The sequence below is a fragment of the Zingiber officinale genome, chromosome 8A (genome assembly GCF_018446385.1).
Source record: "Zingiber officinale cultivar Zhangliang chromosome 8A, Zo_v1.1, whole genome shotgun sequence".
NCBI classification, from domain to species: Eukaryota; Viridiplantae; Streptophyta; class Magnoliopsida; order Zingiberales; family Zingiberaceae; genus Zingiber; species Zingiber officinale.
Genome location: NC_056000.1, coordinates 26,588,349 through 26,614,213, shown reverse-complemented (window position 1 = coordinate 26,614,213; position 25,865 = coordinate 26,588,349). Strand labels below are relative to the sequence as shown.

Here is a 25,865-nt window from a genome sequence, read left to right as displayed (position 1 = left end):
TGCATGACTTAACGCCAAGATAAAATCCAGCCAGGTATGTTGGATCTGATAGCCGATGGAAAGTCCAGATAGGTCAAGGAGTGATCTGATATATGGTGGAAAGTCCAGCTGGATCCACAAGATCTGACATCTGGTTGTAGTTTAGTTGGGTCTGCGGACCTGACAACTGGTGGGAAGACATGGTGTGTCGAAAGAGAGTCAAGCGGTTCTGCATGATAAGTAAGGTAAGTCACTGGAGAAGAGTGTTCCAATGAGAATGAATTCCAATTAGGGACTTTAGATGTTGGTCCAATTTAGGACCATTTTAGATGCCTAAATTGAGACCATGACTAGATCCTGATCTTGAACAAATAGGATCTAATTAATAATATTATCTTATTATTGTGCTAACTTTATTTTTGCATGTTATACTTTATTTTTGAACTAATGCATTTTATAGGACTAAAGTAGCAAAAATCAGTCTCGGATGAATTTATCTGAGGTGCCTCAAAGCTGACTAGGGGCGCCTCAGAGTAGGCCTGGAGGTGCCCTGGATTTGTTGGAGGCGCCCTCAAGGAGATAAAGTTTGCACTGTGAGGAGGTGCCCTGGAGTACACCGAAAGTGCCCCTGATGAGTGCTTGGAGGCGCCTTGGAGCACTTGGAAGGAGCCTTTGAGTGGATAGAAGTTGAAGTCTATGTTGTTTATCACGACCGAGGTTTAAGGAATTAAACTTAAGGTTGGAAGCGACTCCAATGAGCTTAGAGGTGCCCTCAACACTCTTTAAAAGAAGTGTTCGAGCAATACAATGTATTCATCCCTTCTACAAGCTTCGACGACTCTTCTGTTGCCTCAACTATGCTCTACCACTACGCTACTTCTTCAAGGACATCCGACTGTTGCCGAAAGATCGACACAGACACACGAGCCCATTCAAACTCTACAACTTCAAGTATTGATAATGATTTAGTATTGTTGTATTTCTTTCATACTTGTAAAAGAAAAGTGTAGACTGTTACACTTTCTTAATTTCTGTACTTGTATTCGATTCCCTGTGTTGGCAGTTTCAGAATAGGTTTATAGTGTATTGTCTGTCGATATGGTCCAAGGATCGTGGTTCTTGGAGTAGAAGTCACCGAAAGCTTCGAACCAAGTAACTCCTCATGTTTGTCTTATTTGTGTGCTCTCGTTTCTATTTTTTCGCTACACACTTTGTACTCTTTTTTTTAAGTTTCTAAAAAGAAACTCATTTTTAAAAATATATGTGATTCAACCCCCCATGTGCGCCTCAATCCTATAAGTGGTATCAGAGTCAGGTTCGCTCTGAATTGGTGCAACCATCAATCGAGCAAGGGTTCACCTATTTTTTTTCCTTTAAACCTCATTCAATTTTAAGTTTTTCAATCTAATTCAAATTGGTGCAATCATCTCTCTTGGACAAGTTTTCACAATGCAAAATACTCTGAATTAGTGCAATATCAATTGAGTCTTCTTATTTTTATCATCTCCCATACTACTAATCTAAGACCTAGTCTTGGTAACTTTTCTTTTTATCTTCAAGTGTTGTACTGATCCAAATGGCCCAACGTGAAGGATATACTACTATTCGTCCTCCACTTTTTAGTAAGAAAATATCCCCTACTGAAAAAGAATAATGGAGGTGTATCTGAAAATAGACATCGACCAATGGTTTAGCATACGACTAGGGTATAAGGCTCCTAACACTGGGATTCCACTTGACCCAGAAAGATGGAATCCGGAGATGAAGAAATAAGCCCAAGTTGATTCAAAAGCCCTGAACACTCTTCAATGTGGACTAACCCAGAAGAATTCAACCAAGTTGGACCATTCAGGAATACGAAAGATCTCTGGGACAAATTGATCGAGTTGTATGAGAGCACTAGAGACACAAAGGTAACAAAAAGGGATCTCTTGGTAAATTCTTTATTTAACATTAAAATGCATAATGGAGGAACGGCAACGCAGCTACACACGAGGATCAAAGACATCTTCAACAGACTCATTTGATCGACCACCAGCTAGAAAATAGGAATGAAATAAGGTATGCACTGAATTCTTTCCCTCAAAATGTACTGTGGGCATCGATAGTAAATGTCTACAAAGTTTTAAGAAATTTGTCAAAGTTAAAATTAGACGAGCTGTTTTGTGAATTAGAATTACACGAGTAAATTAATTCCAAATAAGCTGAGAAAGGTTTTGCTCTTCTTGCAAGTTCCTCCAAAGAAACATAGAACCAAACTTGAACTAGAAATTGAGTCTGACTCAGACTCGGATGATGAAGAACACCTAGTGAACTTAGTAAGAAAAATGTTCACTAGGAGAAAGGACTTTAGCAAGAAGGATCTGTAGAAGATGGTAAAGTCTACCTCCAACAACAATAAAGCCAACGTCATGTGCTATAGGTGCAACAAAAAGGGATACTACAAGCACAAATGTAAAAATATCAAGGAAGACGAGCTGAAAATTTTCAAGAAGATGAAGGTCCTCAAAACAACATGGGATGAGTCATCTTCAGAATTGGACAATGACGAACCAAAGCAAAACAATTTCCTTGCACTGACGACAACCAAATCGAAATCAGAAAGCGAGTCAAAACAAGAAGACAAGTCTAAGTATGAGTCGAGTCATGAGTCCGTACTCGTTTCCGAAAGTTCCAATGAAGTACAAACTATCTTAAACAAAAAGTTCTTTAAAATTATTGCATGCTTACATAGAAAATTATCTACTTCTGAAAACCAAGTAAATGTACTTAGTAAAGAAAATGAAGAACTCAAAGAACAACTTGATCTAAACCTAAAAACTAAACAAGTTGAAAATGTAAACTAACTCAAGTTGTAAAACTTGATAAAGAGAATTCAACACTGAAGTTGAAGTTATAAATCTCAAGAGTTTATTAGAAAAATTTACAATAAGATCTAAAAATCTTGATTTAATACTTGGATCCAAAAAAGTTGTCTATAACAAATCTGGACTCGGATGCAAAACTAACTCAAATACAAGATTTACCTTAGTTTTTTGACAGAACAAAATTCAAACCAAAGCTTAGATTCCAAAAGCTTGTTTAATTAAGCCAGTAGTATCAAACCAATATTATATGTCCAAAAATAAAATTCACTACCTAAGGACAAAACAAAATAAACCTAATAAAACAAATCTAAACAAATTTAAAACATCAAACACAAACTTAGCTTAAACTACAAATTGAATTCTAACAAATCAAACTCAAGTTATAATCAAGTTTACAACAACTACAAAATAAATCGACATAAACATAAAACTTGAAACAAAACACAAGCTCAATAATTTAAAAAGGGAAGGGGGAACTACCAAACTAGTTGGCATATCTAAAATAATAGTCTACCATGTTGGGTAATTAAAACTAGGTTAACAGGATAATTTGACTCATGTTCAATCTAGTAGAAGGGTGGGGCGAGTCGATAGTACATTAGGGAAGCTTATCTAGGGAGTCAAAGTCGGGTAAGGCATACCTTTCTTGGTTTACTTAGATAAGTGGAACTAACTGAAGCTACCTCACCACATTCTAGACTAGTTAAACCAAAATTTATCAATAAAATGATTAAATGTTTAATTTTTTAAAAAGGCTTTATCTAGAAGTGGTCGTTGCTTCGATAACCAAGAAAGTCTCTATGCCTCTCCATAGTCTAGAAGCTGATTTTGAAATGCATATTTAATTAATTAACGATTAAACTTGAATCTAGCATAAGGTCAAACTATCTTTAAAATAAAATTGAAATATAAATCATCTCACAAATTTATGGGATACTTTTGATTGAAAACATAAATTGAGTGAGATAATTAAAATTAAAATTAAATTAAATTAAGATTAAAATTAAAATTAAAATTAAAATTAAATTAAGATTTGGATTCGGATTTAGATTAAAATTTAAATTAAAAATAAAATAAATTAAATTAAAATAAGATAGACTAAAATTAAAAATAAATTATAATTAAAGTTAAGATTAAAATTAAAATTAAAATTAAAATTAAAATTAAAATTAAAACTATATATGGTGCTGAGCAAGGGGGCGGGCCACCCACCAATCGTCTTATTCAATCTAAACTATAATCTGGGTAGAAAGATGAACCCAAAGGAGATGACAGTTAATTTTTACTGGATTCCAGCCACGATTTGACATGTAAATTACGGAAGAAATCAAGAAAAGATCAAGAATTGCGAACTAGAGGATTTGTCATCGATTCTTACTCGCATAATCTACATAATTTTACCTTCTTAATGAACTAATATATTTATATATAAAAAAAATTCGCATATTGCTTGAACAGTTTGTACATAATTGATATCTAAAGAAAACTGATAGTTCGAATCGTTGGGAAAATCACTTACGATTTTTTAAGTAAATTTTATTTGACATTTGTGTAGTAGCCGAGCTCGCTGTATTATGTTTTGTATTCTTTTTTAATATTGAATTCTTTTTAAAATGATATGAAACGTCAAGTGCATTCATGTTTTTTATTTTATTCCAAATTTTGATTAAAGAATGATGTCGTATCACATCCAATACGCTGAATTATGTAATGCTAATGTCTTGTTTTTCTTATGGCAGATTGTTAAAGTTGGCGATCGTTTGTTGTTCATTTGAAATTGGACCTGAAAATCCAGGACGGAACACTCAGAGAGCTATATAACTTTTGTTCTTATGGCAGATTCCAAGTAATGACATAATAAAAAGTAATTCCATTGTGAGACTGATTATTTTTCTTTCGTCCAAATTGGCATTGATTGCTCGCCTACTTTAATTTTGTTCCTTTGACGTTGAAGATCGTTTATCCTATCAAAGCTTAGCATCTCCCACTTCTGGATCTTCAGTTTTGTAGTTAGATAGTAAGTTGATCTTCATATTTTTCCCATTCGTTTTAAGGATGGTGAGATTAGTTTTTCTGTCAAATTAACTGAATCTTCGTGGAGTGTTCCCATATTTGATTTATGATCTATAGCTGTGAAATCAATATATGTTAAAGAGGTTGGAGTGAATGTTAATGCTGATCTTTCGTGACAGTCTAGAAAGTTAGAACAAACCAGGGCTTAAGCATCTCTTTTCAGCTTCAATAAATCCTAATAATACATGCACAGATAGCGATTATGAAAGCATAAAAAACAGTATTGTTTTATTGGAATCCTGATTTAAAGGTCTCTTGCTTAGTGATGTAATTCATTGACGGTTTCTCATTCTAATAGCATTTTTTTTCACATTGTATTACTATTACCCAGCTAGAACAAGAACCTCTTTTCTCATGTAATTAAATCTGTTGTAAGATAAAAAAAAAAAAAAAAAAAAAAAAAACTTGATGCAGCGAGCCTCATTTAACATTCATTTAATTTGCATGTACAACTTGTTTCAACGAAGATTGCCAAAGGGATCGATTGATTACTCACATAATTTACATAATATCCTTTGTAATGGACTAATCTATTTTTATATATAAAAAATTTATATTCGCATATTTCTTGAACAATTTCTACTTAATAGTTCTAATCGTGAACAAAATCAGCTGAAACTATTTGAGTAAATTTTTTTTATCTAACATTTGTGCCGTAGCCGAGTTTGCTGTATTATTATTATGCCGATCGTGTATTCTTGTTGAATATTGAATTCTTTTTAAAATGATAAAGATTGATCATATTTCATCTAAGATTATTGTTCAAATTCAAGACGTAATTGAATATTATAACAAAGTAGCTAAGTTTGTCGCTCTCCTTCCGCTTCATCGCTATTCCTCTGTTGTTCCAGTTATCTCATTGGTCATTGCCGGCAGTGCTTCTCGTCGTCTCCGTCTTGTGCGAATTGTTCTCGTGTCCTTTTTCTTCATTTGGGAAGTAGAGGTTGGGGCAGGTGTTATTTGAATATCGAGTGCATTTTAGTCCCACATTGGAAGTTTCATAAACCATTGCTTAATTTTATATTTCGGTCGTCGACGGAGAGTTGTCTCTTCGGAGACATCCGATAAAATTGGAACGATACAGAGAAGATTAGCATGGCCCCTGCGCAAGGATGACACGCATAAATCGAGAAATGGTCCAAATTTTTTTCCCTAACCTGCAATTGCCGATTTCTACTCGCAAAGGTTCCTTTTCCTCTTTGATTTTTTTCTCTCTTATGTTTTTCCTCCATTATTGGCTTTTTACCCCCGAACCCTAATTCCCAGAAGTTTTTTCCCCTTTCTTTGATGTTTTGTTGTTTCTATTTAGATTTCAGCATCCTTCTTTTTGTGTTCAAAACCCTAACTTGTGCATTTTTTTCATCATTTTTGTGCTTTTTGATTCTTCTTCTTGGCTCCTTTTCTTGAGTTCGTTTGCAATAGCAAAGTCTAATTGGCATATGGAAGCAGTAGATGGTGTGCTTAAGAATTATATCTTTTTTATAAAATAAAATTGGAACGTTAAATAATTCGAGAAGAATTTTCTGTTAGCTTGCATTGTTTCTGTTTGAGTTAAAATTCCTTTTAGTTCTTAGGATGAGCGTAGGAATGGGACAACTGTGAAATGCACAACCTCTGCCTCAATTAAGTAGAACACTATTGAAGTATCTTGAACAGTTCTGAAACAAAATTGTCTACTGACACCAATGACTGAAAAATAACTAAAAACAGGCCAAACCAAGAAAAAAAAAACTGAATCTTATGTGAAACATGAAGTATATTCATATTTTATTTACTTCCAAATTTCTAATAGATTATGTTGTTTCATTCAAATGAGCGGAATTACTTATCGTTAAGCTCTTGTTTTTCTTATGACAGATCTTGTGAAAGCTGGTGATCGTTCATTTGAAATAGAAGCTGCAAACACAGGAGGAACCACTTGGATTTGAAAACTCATTGCATCTCTTCCAAGAGTCTTGCTACAAGGTGAATTTTAATTGGGAATGAATATTTGGTTTCAGGACTGTCGGGCTTGACTATTATGTGTATAAGTCATGCTAGGTGAAATTGTTTCATTTAGTTCTTGCCTTTTATATTCAGACACTACCAAGTAATGAAATAAGAAAAAGAAGTTTTCATGTGAATCTACTTATTACCATTTCATCCAACATTAACATTGATCGCTCATCTACTTCAATTTTGTGCTCTTTTGACGTTGAAGATTGTTTAATCCCATCAAAGCTTTCCGGCCGCCACTAATAATTAATTCTTCCATTGAGCTACAATTAATAAGTTTATCTTCATCATTTTCCCATTATTTTTTAGGCTGTTAATTAGGCTAAGTATTTCTCACGACTGAAGTTATTATTGGTTAATTAGCAAGCTTGAATCCGGATTTGTGGAGTTTTCCATATTTGTTTTTATGATCTATAGCTGTAACGTCACTCTAGCGTAGATTGAATGTTAATGATGTTCATGTGTGTCCGTCTAAAACTTAGAACAAACTAGGACTTAAGTATCTGTTAGGCAGCCAATATGAAAGCATCCAGATCAGTTTTGGTTTATCGGAATACTGATTTGAAAACTTCTTGTTTAGTCAATGTGCATGTTCAATGTTGCATCTACTAGTTTATGAACAAACATCTATTCAACTAGGACTGTAGGGGTTCTGGAACAGGTTTGGATTCAAGAAATCAGTATACCATATCAAGCCAAGCGTGAAGATGACCGAAATTTGTAGGCATATTGTTGTTCTAGAAAGGAAAGGAATGCTCTATTTAACTGCTCTAAACTTTACCCTTCCGTGCACATATAGTGGTTGTATGTTATTACTCTCTGACCAATTTGTTATGTCCATAGTTTAAAAAATTGGTTGAGAAAGTTTAACTGAAAAGCTCCAGGTGGCTAGCTCATTAAAATTTTTTGAAATATCTGATACCTCTAAAAGTGTAAATTTTATTTATGATATTCTTTGGCTCGACCGATTAAATCATCGAATCAGCAGATCCTTGATCCAATCTCCAAACTAATGCTTTCTCTATAGGAATGCGAATGATTTGATATTGAAACTAGGAATGGTTGATTGAATATCATCAAGGATGAACTTATTGCTCCCTTTGTTTAGTAACTGCTTAAAAGCTCTACTATTCAAGTTTCTACTAGATGTAAGTCATTAATTGATTGTTTCACACTACATGAATGCTAATATTATCAACTAGCTTTTTGTGTGAAATTCACCAAATAGCACCTGGAGTGTGTGTGATCAATTGAAAACTTTCTTGTAGGAATGAAGAAGGGTAGAGGGCATTGCATCCTGCTATAACTATGCATTTAAAGATAATTAACAGACGTGTGATCCGAGGTAATTAGGAAGATTGTCTTTGTTTAGGATCCAATGCATCAGTGCATCTACTATAACTATCAAAATGTAAGGTGTTGAAGTTGGTTGGATAAGGTTTATGCCATCAAGATCACTTTAGATATGAAAAACAAAACAAAAGAGGGATTCCTAGATTTTTTATACAAATATATATATAGTTAGATTTGTCGTGCTGAAACGTTGTGAATTTACAGAGCACCTTTTATGTTGAAGATTGTTTAATCTCATCAAGTGTTACCACCTCTAGATTAATTTTTCCACCTGTAGATTTATAAAGAAATATAATTAGCGTGCAAAGTGAATTCAGAGGGCACGGGCTTCTTTGCAGAACTTTTAGAATAACTTAAAACTAATATTGAAAAAAGAAAAGTTCAATAGTTATACCTATTGTTCCATTCAAAACATTCCAGTTCATAAATTATATGTTTTTTGATTCAATAAATTTAGAAAAAGGAAAGTGATATATTTATCTACTCTAAACTTTACAGTGCACGCAATTGGTCTGTGCTATTACTATCTGACTAATGTGTTGATGTCCTTCGTCCATGAACCTCTAACCATCTCATGGAATTCCTGGTAAAGGAGCCACCATCCATTTTTGATACATTAATTACATTTCTATATAATTTCTAATTTTTTTTCTTTTGTTTTATCGTTAGCTTAACAATAGTTTTCAGTCTATTTTGCCTAATTACTAAGTAGAGGCCTCTTTTTCCAAATAATAACATATTTAGTTTAAAATTAATAGTAATTAATTTTGAGCATTAAATATATTTTATTATATCTGAGTTCATACATAAATTTTGATATACTTTATTTTCACACTTTAATTCATTTATAAAAAATCTTTGAAATGTTTAATAATTCTAAAAGTGAATTTTATTTATGATATTCTCTTCTACCAATCGAACTATCAAAGAAGTTGATTTGTTGATTTAATCTCATTTGTTCCCTTTAGATAATTCACACATTCCAATTTTGAAAAAAAGTTCTTTTAGCCTAAAATCCCCCTTGAGGCATTGTCATTCATTGAAATCCTTTGGTGGTGAGGATCACTCATGCTGTCTATAAGCTTGGAAGATATGGTTTCTTAGTTAATTTATTTCAGGTATATTGATCAAGAATCCATCACATATTTGCAAGAAGAATCAACTATGCCAAAGTTAATTGACTTTTATATCATTAGAAAAATGGTAATCAAGGACTTAAGCAGTTGCTACTGCTCAAGCAAAGAAAGCTGCAAAAAGTGGTGAGCATAGCAGAGGTGCTCAGTGATGCAGCATCCAGAGTGGAAATGGAGGTGAAAAGTAAGAGATTTAGCAGATCATACCTGGTTCTCTTCATTTATGAAGGCTACCGGTTTGGAGAGAGAATACTTGTGTTGTCATTTAAATCCTATCAATTAGCGGGGACGTTAAGGGTGGTTTATATGTGAAAAACCCATGTTTTTGTCTCCTGTCTTATGTTGCCGCATGGGAACCAAGATATCCATTTTTTCTCGGCATAACAAATTGGATAACCTCACTAGTTATTACCGTAACGATTTATTTGAACTGTTTCATCTTTTCTCATTAATTTAGAGTGATCTTTGTGTAGTGTATGCTAGCTATTTCTTTGTTGAATAGGTGAAGATGCTGACATTGGCAAAGAATGACGAGTAGGGATGACAATAGGGCAAGGTTGTCTTTTCAATTCTCATGTAAGTTGCTTCTATGAAAGTTTAAAGATAACTTATTTTCTTTACTATATAATTGCTTCCTGTCCCTGTTATTTTAATTTCCATGTGCTTATTTGTATTTTGGTCTATTTCTGTAAGTTTTTGGTAATTATAGACAATAGAGCATGCAATTCATAGTAGTATTCTTGCCTAAGTGTTTGATCACACAAACAAAATATTCTAGGATATTAGACTGTTCGAGAGATCTAAATCTATGTTATCTTACGGACCTAGTTAAAGAAATTAGCCGAATATGCATCCATTCGCTAACCTATGTTGGATTAGAATAGGAGTATCAACGCAAGTATCAATCTAATTGTCGACACTCATATTTTTACTTTTTATGTTTTTGCACATGCTCAGTGTGAGTGTTGGTGTCCAACTTGGTGTCACCTAAAGTGTTGCATCTGATGTGTGGACAAAAATAAAGTCAGAGTATTAGAGGCTCCATTCATCTTTCCTAGTTATGCTTTGATTTTGTTACTGGTACACAACTAAGAATCATATGGATTAGTCTACATCAAAGATAAGTCATCTCATAGATTGACAGTGGAACAGTGCAAGAAGACAACAGACTTAACCTACATATGACAGAGTTGGCTTTACTAGTGAGCCATGATTTTTTCCCAATAAATTTCATGTATATCTATTTGCACATCTATTGCATGCTTTCCTTTCACTAAAACATTAGGTTATATATCAAGAAAAAAAACACTTAGTATATAAGGTTTTATTTGAAAAAAAAAGAGAGAAAAAGTAGATTTATAATCTCAATATTAGTGATGTAATTCATTGACGGTTTCTCGTTCTAATACCAATAATTTTTCACATTAGTTGAGACCAAACAGAGAATGAAGATGTGTGTAAATCAGTCCCTTTTTTTGAAAAGAGGTCGTTGTTCGACTTTGGCCTGTCAACTCCTTCACAGTACTATGGTACACAAACATTTCTGATCTATTTGTACTTTCCAATTGAGTTCAAATTATATTCTGCTCATAAAGCTAACCTGTTTGACTTTTTTTCCTTATCTCAGATGAGCGCACACAAGGATTCTTTACCGAATTAAAATTCTGAAGCAGGCAGAGGGAAGAGCTGGTACGTCCTTGTTATTATCAGCATTTTGAAGATATATATATATATACACACACCTTATCCTTCTTGTAAACTATCAGCATTTTGGTTCCATAAACGATTGCCGAAGCAAGGATCTAGGAAAAGTGACCATAGGAAACACAACAGTGAACTGTTAGCTGGAAATTGCTTGTCACGCCATTGAGATTTTGAAGGCAAATTCCGATTCTTCATGATTGCATTTATTTTATTGTTAGGAACAAGAACCTCTTTGAACCTCTTTTTCTCATGTTAAATCTGTTGTAAGATAAAGCTCATTGCATTAAACCTCGTATAGCATTCATTTATTTTCCTTTTGGTACATAAAATGTTATGTGAGTTTAATTTGTATGTACAATACAACTTGTTTCAACGAAGATTGCATGATAAGGAGAGTGTGAAAGGGTTTGGCCAATTAGGGATTCAAGCTGACCTGTTGAACACTCCTTCAGGCCCCTCTTCGTCGATGGCAGGCCACCGGCAATGCTGTCAACGCATACGCAGCTCTCCTCCGCTTCATTGTTATTTCTCTGTTGTTCCTGGTATCTCATTGCCCGAAGTATTTCTCTTCGTCTCTGTCTTGTGCAAATCGTTCCCATGACCTTTTGCTTCATTTGGGAAGTAGAGGTTTGGGCAGGTGTTAGTTGAATATCGAATGCACTTTAGTCCCACAGAAAGTTTTGATTTAATGTAGCTTGTGTTTATACTTCGGTCGCTCACAAGTTTTTTTTTCTTCGTCTTCCTTGTAGATTTCATCATCCTTCTTTTTGTGTTCAAAACCCTAACTTGTGTATTTTTTTCATCATTGTTGTGCTTTCTGATTCTTGGCTCCTTTTCTTGAGTTCGTTTAAGAATATCAAAGTGTAATTGGAATATGAGTAGATTGTGTGCTTAAGAATTATATCTTTTTTTAAAAAAATAAAATCTGGAGTATGAAATAGTTTATTTGCTTCATGTGAAACATGAAGTATATTCATATTTTATTTGCTTCCAAATTTCGAATAGATTATGTTGTATCTTTCAAATGAGCTTTTCTTATGACAGATCTTGTGAAAGCTGGTGATCATGTAGTTCATTTGAAATAGAAGCTGCAAACACAGGTGGAACCATTCAGATTTGGAAACTCATTGCATTTCTTCCAAGGTGAATTTTCATTGGGAATGAATATTTGGTTTGAGGACTGTTGGGCTTCACCAGTATGTTTATGTGCAGAGTCAATTTAGAGGGCGCGGGCTTCTTTGCAGAACCCTTAGAATAACTAATATTGAAAAAAGAAAAGTTCAGTAGGCAAACCTATCGTTCTATCGTTCCATTCAAAACATTCCAGTTCATAAATTTATTTGTTTTTTTATTCATAACACGAAAATTTATGTCATTTATTTGATGATTTAATTAATAATGTTAATAATCTTCATTTTAATTTTAAATTATTAACATCGTTATGTTATGCAATGACTTTAAATTCTTCAGTCCCGGGACTATGATATTACGATAAAATATTCAGATTATCATTCAGATATTTACGATTTGATCTTCAACTATGATGTATTTGTAGAAATTTTTCCTATAAATAGGAGACGCAATCAAAGGATGCTGGACTTCTAGGTTGGTCGTCGCGTGTGCTTCCCGATTTACCCTAATAGTCGTGGAAATTGTCTGTCAAACTAAATCAGTTATTAGGGATAGTCAATGAAATTAATTAGTCACCTCCACACAATTAATTTTATCAAATAAAATAATCACTCTAAATTTCATGGCACCCTTAATTCTGGAATAACGACTGGACGAGTAGTTTCATATTATTTTGCTATTAAATGAAATACCGATTTAATAGTTAACATGAAATGATAAATTCTTATAAAAGTATTTTCAAAAGTAACTCCGGAGATTAAATGACATTTTGCTAAAAGGAAAACTTAATACAATAATTTTATTGTTTTACAACGACAGCATTGAGCATCAGACACTGTACTTTTATCATGACAAGTACTGAGTTTCACTTTAGCATGCAATTACGTTTACTGGCCGCAAATGCATGCGTTTAAACGATAAGCAAACCCTAACCAGAACAAACGCCAAGCTTGACAGTTGCAAGCGAGGGAATAAGATTTACACATTTTTTATTGCGTCCAACTTAAACAAGCATTATTCATCACGACGGCAACATAACTTTAGGATACTAGTAGGGATAAAACCGCCATCAATCAATCTGCTGTCCAACTCTGTTCGACGATCTCACGCAGTTTTCTGTTGTATTCCCGCTTGTTCTCGCTGAACATTCGCGCAGCTTCAGAATTCGCAGGGGAGTTGGGATTTGGATCACAAAGCAGAGACTGCAGCAGTAATCAGTCACTCTGAGTTAGACATTCTGTAACTCAAACAAAATAAATTTTACAATTCCTAAATCATTCAATAACTTTAAAAGACCTATGTATGAAAGTTATTACCACGACTCCCTGATCTTGGTGGTTTAAATCCCCCATGGTATTACAAAATATTCTACCAAGTGCAGCTTGATATTAAGGGAACAAGGTAGTTTAACCAATTTATATAAGCTCTACATCTTGATCTATATCAACTCATTCAACTATCCTTGGGTACTATTCCAACTTCAAACTGAAGGACTCATGAAAATTTTAGTGGTATAATTTCCTGATGCAAACTGCTGATATACAACTCAACCAGAGTTACTCCAGATTTTATTTTCCAATCATATCCTATATTTTAATAGAATCTGCCCCTTTGGACATTTCTACGGGTAATTTGGCATTTAGATAATCATTCAGGTTAAATTGCAGTATTTTCTTAATCATTCTACTTGTGCAAGAGGATAAAAGCACTAAGAAATACTTCTTAGAGCACATCCAAAAATGCATTCTTTGAGAACGCATGTGAAACATCTAATATACCCTCTCATAAAAACAAGTATTAGATTAGAAAATTTAAATAAAACTTTTTATCGAAAAAATGCAGAGTCTCAAGCAGTTCAACTTGATTTCTTTATTGAATGTTAGAGGTCAATCATCTTTTTCATGCCTTCGATAAATCTGAGAAAAAAATTGAAACTATAGTTTGTATATGCTGATGGTAGGATCTCAGTCCAAATTCGATAGGGAGCACAGTGTTCTAGATATTTTCGTATTTTAATTGCACTAGGTACCAAATAAGTACATTGGCTATTGTTTGGGTCAAGATTGGCAAATCTTGCACAAAATTGAGTCAAACGAGCCAGGAACTGTCCATGCTGAGCTGTTCTATGCAAATTAGCCACGCACCATTGCAATTTTTTGCATATTATACAGATGGTAAAATCTGAGGTGGTGATGGTGTTTAGGCAACTCTGGATGGAACAAAGGATGAAGTGGTGATAGTTGAGTCCCAAGATCAGCATGGCAGGCCTTCAATGCAATTAACCCATATCGGGTGGAATATAAATATCAGATTAAATATTTTAGATAACATATGGTTCAGTCTCTTATCGTGCAACTTGCTCAGTGATCCATGAGAATATATCTCAACCACAATCCATTCTGCCAAAGATTAGGAATTGCTATTTTGGTTATAATAAGATCAAAAGGACTATGTGCTGGTCACACTGGGTCCAGTTTGCAGATTCTATGACTATATTTGCTAACTGATTGACTCTGATGATCGTTTAGGTGTGTTGTTCAGACAAATTATAACCATGGGTCGTCGTCAAACTTTTGCATGTGGAGATCACAATAGTCCATTTTCATCGTAGGTGTGCTGTTGAGACAAATCATAAAAAATCAAACAAAAGCTTTCCACAGATGATATCTGAGGCAGAGGTCTTCATCTAATGATGGCAATAACTCCATGTGATTCAAGTGATTTTCAGAACCACAGTCATGTTTCCTTAGCCTTCTTTCCCTACACGTCTTTCCCAACTAGTTCTATGGGCAAGTATTGTGATCAAGTTATGTTTGAATGGAGCTCTAATTGCCTTATTTTTCTGTGTAAATCTCAAACTAATCATAACTCGTGCACCTAGTGGATAAACGTGATGGGTTCTTATACAGTTCCTGTTAATCCCTCCTTGATTCACATCATTTTTCAATATATATTTAATCCCTGAAAAAGGCTAAAGAAAGTTGGAAATTATAACAGAAGTAGGCTACCTGAATGGAAGTAAGAATAGCAGCAACGTCATATATTGGGCTCCACTGGTTCTGCAAAATATCCAAGCATATACTCCCATCCGCGTAAACTAATCATTTAAGAAGCATTAGCATAACAAAATGATAAAACCAAACATAGATCAAAGGTTATGTCCTATAACATTTGAGGTAGGTAGTCCATTAATTATTTTATAAAGACAAAAGGAAAAAGGAACCAAATGATATAATATGAATACATGGCGTCAACAAGTTGTGCTCGAGCCGAGCATGGCAGGACCCAGTTGGCTAGTTTAGTTGTTGTGTAAGGCCAGATATGGCAAGCCACATCGTTGGCTATTGGTGACATCACACTAATCTGCTCAATATGGGCATGGGTCCAATTGAAGCATGCCTATGTTAGCCTACACCCACAAGATAAAAATTATTTAAAAAAATAAAAAATAAAATCAAAAGCAAATTATAAAAACAATAAAATATTCAAAAAGAAAAGTCAGAAAATATTTTTAAAAAAGAAAACTAAAAAAAGTTTTTAAATTTAAGGAAAATTTTATATATTTACATGGAAATTTTATGCTACAACAAAATAATCAAATCTTATCCCACTAGGTGGGATCGGCTATATGGATCATTTTATGTCATTGGGCTCTATCCCCTACTATATCACCATTTATACTTAAATAAATTTTATCTTATTTTATTATTGCTAACCAAGTCCTTTTTTAGTCTTCCTCGTTTGATGTGTGTGTTTGTCATAATTTCACATCACCTAACTAGAGCATTTATTGGTCGTCTAAGTATATGTCTATATCATCTTAAACGTGTCTCTCGGAATTCTGCCTCAATAGATGCAACTCCGACTTTTTCTCTAATGCTCTCATTTCTTATTCTATCCATTCTTGTATGTTAAAACATCCACTTTAACATCCTTATCTCTGCAACTCTCATCTTCTGCTCATGTGCTCGAGTTATAGTCCAACATTCAACTTCATATAACATAGAAGGTCTAACTGTAATTTTAAATAACTTTCCTTTAAGTTTTAGAGGTACTTTACGATCATATAAAACACCCGACGCTCTCCTCTATTTCAATATTCTCCTCCATTTCAACTATCTTGCTTGTATTCTATGTAAGACATTACTCTCAATCTCTCCGTTTTGCAAATATGATCCTAAATATTTAAACCTCTCTGTTCTAGACAACTCGTCATCTTCTATCTTAACAATTGTCTCATTACGTCTAATATTACTAAACTTAAATTTCATATATTTTGTCTTTATTCTACTAAACCTAAAACATTTCCCTTCTAGTGTTTCCCGCCAAAATTCTATTCAAGTTTAGTATTTACTATTTCACGTGTTTCATCTACCAAAACAATATCATTTGCAAATAAGATGCACTATGGTATTATGCCTTAAATGTGTGCAGTGAGTTCATCCATAATTAGTGCAAAAAGATAGGGACTTAGAGTTGATCTTTGATGTAACTCTATTTTTATTAGAAATACTTCAGTTACTCCTTCTGAAGTCTTCACTCTAGTCGTTACATCCTCATACATATCCTTAATTAGTTCAATATATATTATGCTAACACCTCCCTTTTCTAGAATTCTCCATATAATTTCTCTTGAGACTCTATCATAAGTTTTTCTAAGTTAATGAATATCATGTATAGATCTTATTTTTGCTCCCAATATTTTTCAATTAGTTGTCCAAAAAGATATATAGTTTCTATTGTCGATCTTCCAAGCATGAACCCAAATTGATTTTTGGTCACCATGGTCTCTTTCCTTAATCTTTTTTCTATTACTCTTTCCCAAATTTTTATAGTATGACACATTAGTTTAATACTCCTAGTTTGTACAATTTTGTATGCCTCCCTTGTTCTTATATAAGGGAACTAGAGTACTTACCCTCCATGATCAAACATTTTTTTCGTTTTCAATATCATGTTAAATAATTTTGTAAATCATTCAATATCTTGTTTCCCTACGCACTTCTATTCCTCTATCGAAATATCATCTGGTCCAACGGCTTTTACATTGTGTATTCCATTTAAAGTTTGTTCTATTTCTGAAGTTTAAAATTTACGATAAATTTTTATACTCATTTGACCTAGTTAAATTACCTAAGTTAAGTTGGTCACCTAAACTTTCATTAAAAAGTCGATGAAAATACATCTTCCACCGCTCTTTTATTTCTTCATCGTTTACTAGTATCATATTGTATACATTTTCAATACATTTTATTTGAATATGATTTCTTGTCTTTTTTTCTCTCATTTTAATTATTCTATAAATGTCTCTTTCCCCTTCTTTTCTATCCAATTTTTTATATAATCATTTAAAAGTTTCATTTTTACTTTATTCACTATTTTCTTAGCCTATTTCTTAGCTATTGTATATTTTTTAAAAAATTTCTTATTCTTACAAATATATAATTCCTTATAAGCTATTCGATTTTCTTCACTTTCTCTTGTACTTTCTCATTCCACCACAAAAAATCTTTACTTGGTGGTGCATATCCCTTTGACTCACCAAGTACACTCTTAGCTACTATTTTCAAATTTGATACAATCTTATCCCATGTCGTATTAGAGTCACCGTATATTTCTATTGGTGCTACTAACCTATGTTGAGTAGTTAAGTTTTCTCTAAGGATGACCCTGCAATCTTTACAAATCTTTTTATCCCTCTTCCTAACCATAAGAAAGTCAATTTGCGATTTATTATTCCCACTTTTGAATGTGACCAAATGTTCTTTTTTTTTCTTAAAAAGCGTATTAGCTAATATAAAGTCATATGCTATTGTAAAATCCAATATAGTTTTCACTTCTCCATTTCTCGTTTCAAATCCATAACTCCCATGTACTGGCTCGAGTTCGGCTCGGCTCGACTCGAGCTCGAGATCGCTCGAGCCTGTAGAGTTGAGCTCGAGCTTGATATTTAATTATGGGCTCGACCTCGAATTTTTTTATTTTTTTATTAGTTTTTAATAAATAAATTAATATATTATATAAATATATAAAAATATATATTATTATTGGCTCGTTTAGCTTGATGAGTAAATGAACCAGTAATAATTAGGCTCGAGCTTGGCTCAATTTATAATCAAGCTGGCTCGAGCTTAGTCAATTTCGAGCTCAAGTAGAGTTTTGACCAAGCCGCTTACGAGCGGCTTGACTCATTTGCACCCCTACCATGTACCTCTCATATTCCTCATTTTTCACTCCGATGTGCCCATTTAGATCACCTCCTATTAAAATTATTTCATTTAGTGGAATATTTTGTAATACTTCATCTAGGTCATCCCAAAACTTTGATTTGGTAGCTTCATCTAATCCTACTTATAGTACATATATGCTAATTACATTTATAGTTTCTTTTGTCACTATTATCTTAAGGGCAATAATTCTATCATCTTTTCTAACTACTTCTACGACTTCATCCTTTAATAAACTATCTACAATAATACCTATTCCATTTCTTGTTTTACTCTTTTCTATGTACCATAACTTAAAATCCAAGTTCTCTATCATATTTGCCTTCTCACCTACCTATTTTGTCTCTTGTACACACAAAATACTAATTTTTCTCCTAATCATCGCATCTACTACTTCCATTGATTTACCAGTGAGAGTTCCTATATTCCATGTTCTAAATATTAGACTATTAGTTTTTCTATAATATTTGTTCTTGTTCAACCTATAGTATGTAAGGCTAGGCTCAAGTTCTCAGGGAGATGTAGTGGTCCTTGCTGATACGTTTTAGTCGAACTCTGCAATGCAAACTCTTATTTAACACTATACCTGAGTTCTAGAGATATAGCGGTTCTTGCCGAGATTCCAGGGAACAACCTAGTATTAGCACAATAGTTTACATTTGTCATAGTTTAACACTGGTTGATAACCTAATGCAACCCTATAAAATTTATAGTAAAATTTTATAGAGTTTTTAAAATTTGTTAAGGTCAATAAGGTAAATTTAGATTAAAGTCGATCAAAATACCCACACCCAAATTATTTTTGTAAATTAAAGGGCTTTTGGTCTTTTTATTATTTTTATTGGAATTACTCCTAAGTCGACACGGATTGTATCTAGTGCATGGTCTGAGCCCCTACTACTTAGCCCGCCCCATTGCCCAAGCCAAGCTCAGCACAGCTTAAATTTTAGTAGTCATGTCGGGCATAACCCAAAGGGTTTGTAGAGTCACTATAGTACTAGCTTATTAATTAAAATGTTTACTTAAGTTAAAATTTAGGTAAAAAATCTTTAGAATATAATATTCTAAACTTATAGAGAAATATCTCGAATAGTTGGAACAAACACAACAACGATATGAAAAGATAGATCAAATGACAATACAAGATTACCTGGATTATCAAAAAAAAAAAACTATATATATACACACACTCAATCTATTGTACCATGCTTCTAGGAGTTGTATTACCATCAAGGTATCTACTCAATCTATTATATCGGTGGCTTGACAAGGGAGATGAAAGGGCAAGAAAAGAAACCACTCAGGCATCATGACTTATATAAAGGTTATAGAGAGAGAAGGCATTATTAAATGTTTATTTAGCCAACTAGTCCAATTCTTAGATATGTCATGGTTGAACTCTCTTAAATGCTATGATAATATCAATCAATGGAAGATATTCTAGGATATTCAAAGATGATTCTATTAATTTGTCAAACCATGCTGGAGTCAATACTGAGGTACTATATATATATATATATATATATATAGAGAGAGAGAGAGAGAGAGAGAGAGAGAGATTTGATATGTCGCGGACCTTACGCTGCACATCCCGTGCACACCTAAGAATTTTTTCCGATTTGAAAATTTGTTTGTGTTTAATACTATAACTCAACTCATAAATCCTAAAAACAAAACCCTAAATGAAATAAATGCGAGCTAAAAAAAATAAACAAAAAATGAAAAATTATTTGGTCCATAGCTTAACATCTTACTATATATATAAGCATCCAATGAGTGAATTTAAGATACTATGTTATATGGAGCTAAATGTTAGGTTATGAAGCAAGCACAAAAGATGAGTTACAAAGATGAGAATGTTAAGATGGATGTACGGACATACGAGAATGATCATGATAAGAAATGAGAACATCAAAGAGAAAATCGAGGTTGTGCCTATTGAGGGAAAATTTCAATTGATACATTTAAGATGATATGAATATGTACTTAGACACCAATAACTATCTCAATTAGGCGATGTGAGACTACGATAATTATGCACATTTATCGAGGAAGAGTAGACAAAAAAAGACTTAGATAACAACGATAAAATAAAATTCATTTAAAAATAAATGAGGATATAGTAGTGGATCGAGCACGTAAGAGTATTCATATAGACGACCCCACTTAGTGGGATAAAAGCTTAGTTGTTGTTATTGTAGCATCCATGGGTGAATTTGAAACCTGAACCAACATCAATTCTTCTCAAACATCTAGATGATAATTAACATCTTGGACTTTGACAATTTCTATGCAAAGCAAGCGTATAGAACAATTAGGTGCCAAACCTAAATTTAGAAATGCCCAAGTGAATAGCCTTTGCAAATAGTATCTCTATAATCACAAACTCAACCTCGAACTGATGACGCCTAAAAAATTTACAACAATAAAGTGATATAAACATCCTGAACTTTGAAGATCTATGTTGTAAAGGCCTAAAGGGTAATGAATAGTTAATGATCTTATCCCATGACAAGGTAGTCAAGACATAATTGTCTGTTCACAATCAGACAACATAGCATATTTTTGATAGAAACAATCGTTGCTGGGAAAATTGCATCATGCTATACAAACAGTCAAACATCAAGGAAATCATATAAGATCATGCAGTATTATACTATAAGTAGCAATATCTGCAGTCTCCAAAAATTTATTTGTGAGGTGCATGTAGTCTTAAAAAAATATATTTTACAGTAGACTCACCAAGAAGCTTTTCAAGAAAATGGGAACGAGCAACTTCACTTACTGTTGGGATGAAACATCCTAGAGACAAAGCGTACGGTGGGTGGCTTGTTTGGATAATCCTCAATAAACTGAAGTGTCAGTTTAAACGTGCCTGACCAAAGCAGATATTTCAACTTAAGAAGAGAGGCAGGAAACTAAATGGACATAGCAACGCTTCATGAATGGCATAAAATGAAATTGGCAATGTTATTTTAACATGACAAATAAATATTCAAAACAAGAATAGGTTCCTCATTATCACCACGAAACCTGCCGGCACTACATGTTGATCCTAGAAAATTTCAGATTTTTAATCAAGTAATATTTAGTTATATCAATAGAGGTAATTATCGGGAAAGTATATTTGACTAATTATTGAGTTTGTTGTTAAGGATAATTTTTAAGTTAACTATTGAGAATAAAGTAATGGATTACTTTTTTTTTTTTAACTCCCATTGTTATTTATCCTTTACATGAGGATAATTATTTGGCATGGTTCTCATTCTACAAGTCTTTTGTATTTTTCTTTGGTTATATACAATTGTATAATTAAGATGTATTTACTTATGTTGGTGCTTGTTAGTTATATGCTTGTTGGTGTGGCATAACTAGAATATCATGTCATCATGGCTACTCCTTGTGATGTTGCATTCAACTTCATCATCTTTGTTTGCGATATTTGACTTATTACTACAATAAAGCGTAGTATTGACTATTGACAAGATAAGTCAATATGAAGAGTGAGTTACGCTAAGTGAATAAAGGCTTCCAGGCTCCGCCTATATCTACAAACTTGTTTTGCTCGTGTGTTAGTCACAAGTTATACTGATGAAACAAGTGCAAGTGTGATATTGGATGCACCATAGTCACGTAGGTAGTGTACAGTCATACTCCTGCTGAGAGAATATTAGGTTCCACCCTCGGTCATGTATGAGAGTGCATGGAAAATCCAATGGTCTAACAACGTCCATGAGTTATTTTGTGGCATAGTTGACAGACGTATATTAAACACGACCCTTATTGTATAAATGCATGACGACACGAGAGTTGGATTTCAATGTTAGATATCAGATGATTTTGGCCATTGTTAGTTATAGGCGGCGTGCTCAAGTATCTAAATGGAATTAATGATTTTTGTTGCCATATTAGAGACACATAAGCTGTAGCTGTTAGCACTTGGTGCATTCTAATGTGTTTCTTCGGTTGTTAGGAAGTTTGGGATTATATAGAAAATAGATGATGCATGTGGTGCATTAGTGTAGACTGAAATATGCAAGCAATATAGCAACAATCCCCCTACTAATGACACCAGCTTCAATCTTAGATGACTATTATCTGAACAAAATGAGCATTCCATCATCCTTGGAATTGATTTCAGTAACATACAGTGAATGGCATCCTTGGAATGTGTACCATCTAGAAGATCATCATCATGTCATATATGTCCTAACTATTTGGAGTTGGTTACCTGACCAACCTTGAAATTTGGACACACTATAATCTCATTATTTAACTTCTAGTCACAAATATACTAAATCTGCATTTTGTTGATGTGAAATTTTCCTTCCCTGTACACTAAGATCTTGTACAACTTCCACGCACAGATAGACTGATATAATGTCTTAAATGACATGTCCAGATAAATGATTAGCAGAGAATCATTGCTGCCTTCTAGGATTACATTCATCCCTATACAGCAGGCTGGTATTAAATCAATATTTTAGTTTTGCAATTGAAGAAATTGCAACAGAAGTTGGCTGGTCATTCCTTACATGGATTTGTTGTGTTAAGTTGGAAGCATTCTGTTGCGATTTTATCATTGATTATTTGTCTTTTTATGCTTTTGTTTATTGAGAAAAACAATGTTAACATCCTAACATCTTTAATATCATAAGCAGTGTGCGGGGATATGTGTGAATCTTAAGCAAGCTATGTTGAAGTCTTGAGCGATGAGGTAGGTTTAGAACATTAATGTTTGTGTGTGTGTCTTGAGCACAGAAATGTTGAAGTCTAATATCTTTAGCATAACAAGTGGTAGGGTAGGGCAGGTTCAGAAAAATTAGTGTATGTGCGTTTGTGCATCTAGCGCATCTTGAGCAAAGCTATGTCGAAGTTCAATATCTTTGTAGCAGTTCAAGATCTTGAGCATAGTTAATAATGAAGCAAGTCTGGAACCTTAGAGCTTGGCATCATCTGCTAAGATCTTTACCACTCAGGCATAAGGCTTGAAATATACTTGGGGAAGGTGAGAATTGATCTTAGGACCTTGTTACCGAGAATAATTAACTTCAAGTTCTTTAGGTAAGAATAGGTCCTGTTTGTTTACCATATAAATCCAGAATGGATTATAATATTTATAAAACAATGATAAGTAAAATATTGGCATATTTTAACGTATACCATGGCACAAGGCATAGATGTCGTTACTTTATATTATACTTCAAGTTGAATGAAACAAACTTCAGGCCTTAATGCTTACTTGAAAACAAGATTAAATAATACAAAAGCAAGATATAAAATCAACATGATCTAACTGTGCACTATCAGTTACCTCCATCCCACGGTGTATCATCTGGGCTGCAGTTAATAATACCTAGGTATCAGTAATCCACCACATGAAAGTAATGATGAGACAACAACTAGTTCCTTCCAATCATACCCAAATATAACAGCATTCCAAAGCATAATGTTGTTTTCATGGGGAGCGCCACTGATACCGGCTGGAGGATCCTGTTGGAGTCTCTTGAAGTCCCTCATCAACCTCTTCCTTGCAGGAGTCGACATCCTTGCTGCCTAGAGGGTAGAAGTTTTGACGTCACAATCAAAGCATTGGAAGTAAATCAGGGAAAGCCTATAATTTCCGTTGTGCTAAATGTTAAAGCTAAGATATATATTAGAGGGTTCTAAGAAATCTTTGCTCTAAATCTTAATGAAAAAAAGGAAAAAGGATATCAAACATAACCACTTGTGCAATATGTTCATTTTTTCCTTTGTATATGCCTACTATTTGTCCACAAAATCAAAAACATAAATCTTAGTTTTAACACCATTGGTAATATTAACAGTGTCATCGTTTAGGGAAAGAAGATGAGAATTAGAATACACTGCACGGAAGCCTCATGGAATCCCGGTTCCAAATAAATTACCTCTAGGCAACAAATTCATAGATCTAAATCAAATAAAATATGAAAAATCAAATCTTGACAGTGCAGGAGACTAATCCCAACCAGGGCACAACCCAACAAAAATCTATTTGGTTTCAAGGAAACCTAACAACCAAAATTTATCCATCGAAAATTTTCTTCCACGATCAACTACACGGTTAAATTGTTTACCACCAGAAATTGGGTAAGCCCATCGAAATTGAACATATACCATACAACATAACATTGAAATACATGCTCCACCTGCGACGCCTCGAGCTCAAACGGCAATGTATCCTCGCAGGTCGTTTCAGGGGGACGAATCAACTCCTCCTCTTCCCGACGGCAGTTACGACGGCACTACGAGAGCGAAACCTTGTACTGCTGGGGCAGTGCCGAGGGAGGGAGGGAGGAGGGAGCAAAAGAAGAGGCGAATCGAAGGAAATCTCGAGTGAAGATTTGAGACGCAGCACAAAACCAGGGCCCGAAGTATTTATTTATTTATTTAATAATCCAAAACTCCGATTAAATAGAGACAAATAAATTATGAGGCATTTTTACCTATGTCATCGATCGAAAAGGCTAGAGTATCTATATTGGTTTTCATATTAAAAAATATAATTTAAAATAAAAAAATTATTTTATTAAATTCATATATTCATTTTTAACTACATATCAATTTTTTTATTTTTTCTCTGTCCTCCGTACTATTAAAATTCACTCATTAAATTTAAAGAAATACTATTTATAAATTTAAAATTTATAGAATGAATAAGGTAACTTTTTAATTATACTATTTAAAATTTAAGATGAAAATTTTTTTGATAGAATAAAATGCTCTTAGCTTATTATGTTCTTTAATGAGAAATTTCAATTGTGCATACTGTTTCTTTTAGAAATGACTCTTAATAGTTTAGAATTTTTTCAAAACGTCAGATTGAGTGTTGAATTCTTATACTTTTGCCCCTGAGCTGCCAAATATTACAGAATCACCATTGAAAACATAAGTGGTGGTGTGTTTGATGGTCAATTTGTAATAGGTGTAAAAATACATTAAAACCCCGTTATATTAGGATAAATATCTTCATAATTTATCCTTTTTCAAAATGTATGGAGCCATCTTAAACCCCACTAAGGACGACTTCACCTTTTCATGTGTGTGTTTGATTAGTGAGAATAGTTACTCTAAACCCAAGTGGTAAAAAAAACTAAATTATTCATATATAAATATGCAAAAGAGAAATAAAATAATTTACAGCAATAATTCAAATATGGTCATAAACCATGTGCTGTTTATTATCTTGATATTCATTTTATTTTTATTTGATGGGATGACTAAAATCTGTTATACATGTTTTTTAAAAGTTAATTTTTCCATTGTTGCTAAGTCCAAGTTATTATAGTCGTACAAGATAACATCTCACAATGGTGTAGGTAACCTTATTTCTTTAACTTTTCAGCGTATCTATGTTTGTGTTCTTTATAACTTAGACTTAA

The 25,865-nt window shown here is 33.4% G+C and overlaps 1 protein-coding gene, 1 long non-coding RNA gene and 1 other non-coding gene across 7 annotated transcripts; 2 read left to right on the top strand and 1 right to left on the bottom strand.

The window, feature by feature from the left end:
• The first annotated feature begins 5,757 nt into the window (after nucleotides 1-5,757).
• LOC122008132 lies at nucleotides 5,758-12,524 on the top strand. Of its 4 annotated transcripts, XR_006119202.1 has the most exons (7): nucleotides 5,758-6,104; nucleotides 6,777-6,884; nucleotides 9,903-9,976; nucleotides 10,829-10,929; nucleotides 11,028-11,089; nucleotides 12,149-12,247; nucleotides 12,317-12,524. It is a non-coding gene; the product is annotated as an uncharacterized LOC122008132 (long non-coding RNA). The 4 variants fall into 4 exon arrangements; XR_006119203.1 differs by having other exon boundaries at nucleotides 5,762-6,055; nucleotides 12,149-12,524; XR_006119200.1 differs by having other exon boundaries at nucleotides 5,766-6,104; nucleotides 12,149-12,524.
• Nucleotides 5,965-6,067, top strand: LOC122013092. The gene has a single exon (XR_006120436.1). It is a non-coding gene; the product is annotated as a U6 spliceosomal RNA (small nuclear RNA).
• A 478-nt stretch (nucleotides 12,525-13,002) lies between the features above and the next one.
• Nucleotides 13,003-24,860, bottom strand: LOC122008131 (ubiquitin-conjugating enzyme E2 2-like). 2 transcript variants are annotated; one of them, XM_042563734.1, is made up of 6 exons: nucleotides 24,633-24,860; nucleotides 23,885-24,018; nucleotides 23,777-23,802; nucleotides 21,248-21,337; nucleotides 15,244-15,332; nucleotides 13,003-13,437 (listed from the first exon to the last, which is right to left on the bottom strand). In XM_042563734.1, exons 2-6 carry the CDS (start codon nucleotides 24,007-24,009, stop codon nucleotides 13,309-13,311), a joined length of 459 nt encoding a protein of 152 aa, XP_042419668.1. In that variant the 5' UTR covers nucleotides 24,010-24,018; nucleotides 24,633-24,860; the 3' UTR covers nucleotides 13,003-13,308. The 2 variants fall into 2 exon arrangements, with proteins under 2 accessions (XP_042419668.1, XP_042419669.1); XM_042563735.1 differs by having other exon boundaries at nucleotides 23,885-24,014.
• Between the last annotated feature and the right edge of the window lie 1,005 nt (nucleotides 24,861-25,865).

What these genes read in the sequence shown, in the direction of transcription:
- LOC122008131 (XM_042563734.1), bottom strand. Translation starts at nt 24,009, where the DNA reads ATGTCGACTCCTGCAAGGAAGAGGTTGATGAGGGACTTCAAGAGACTC. An exon ending in TGGAATGCTGTTATATTTGG is followed by an intron (nt 23,803 to 23,884) that starts GTATGATTGGAA and finishes TATTAACTGCAG; the next exon opens with CCCAGATGATACACCGTGGG. An exon ending in CTATTCTTACTTCCATTCAG is followed by an intron (nt 13,438 to 15,243) that starts GTAGCCTACTTC and finishes TTACTGCTGCAG; the next exon opens with TCTCTGCTTTGTGATCCAAA.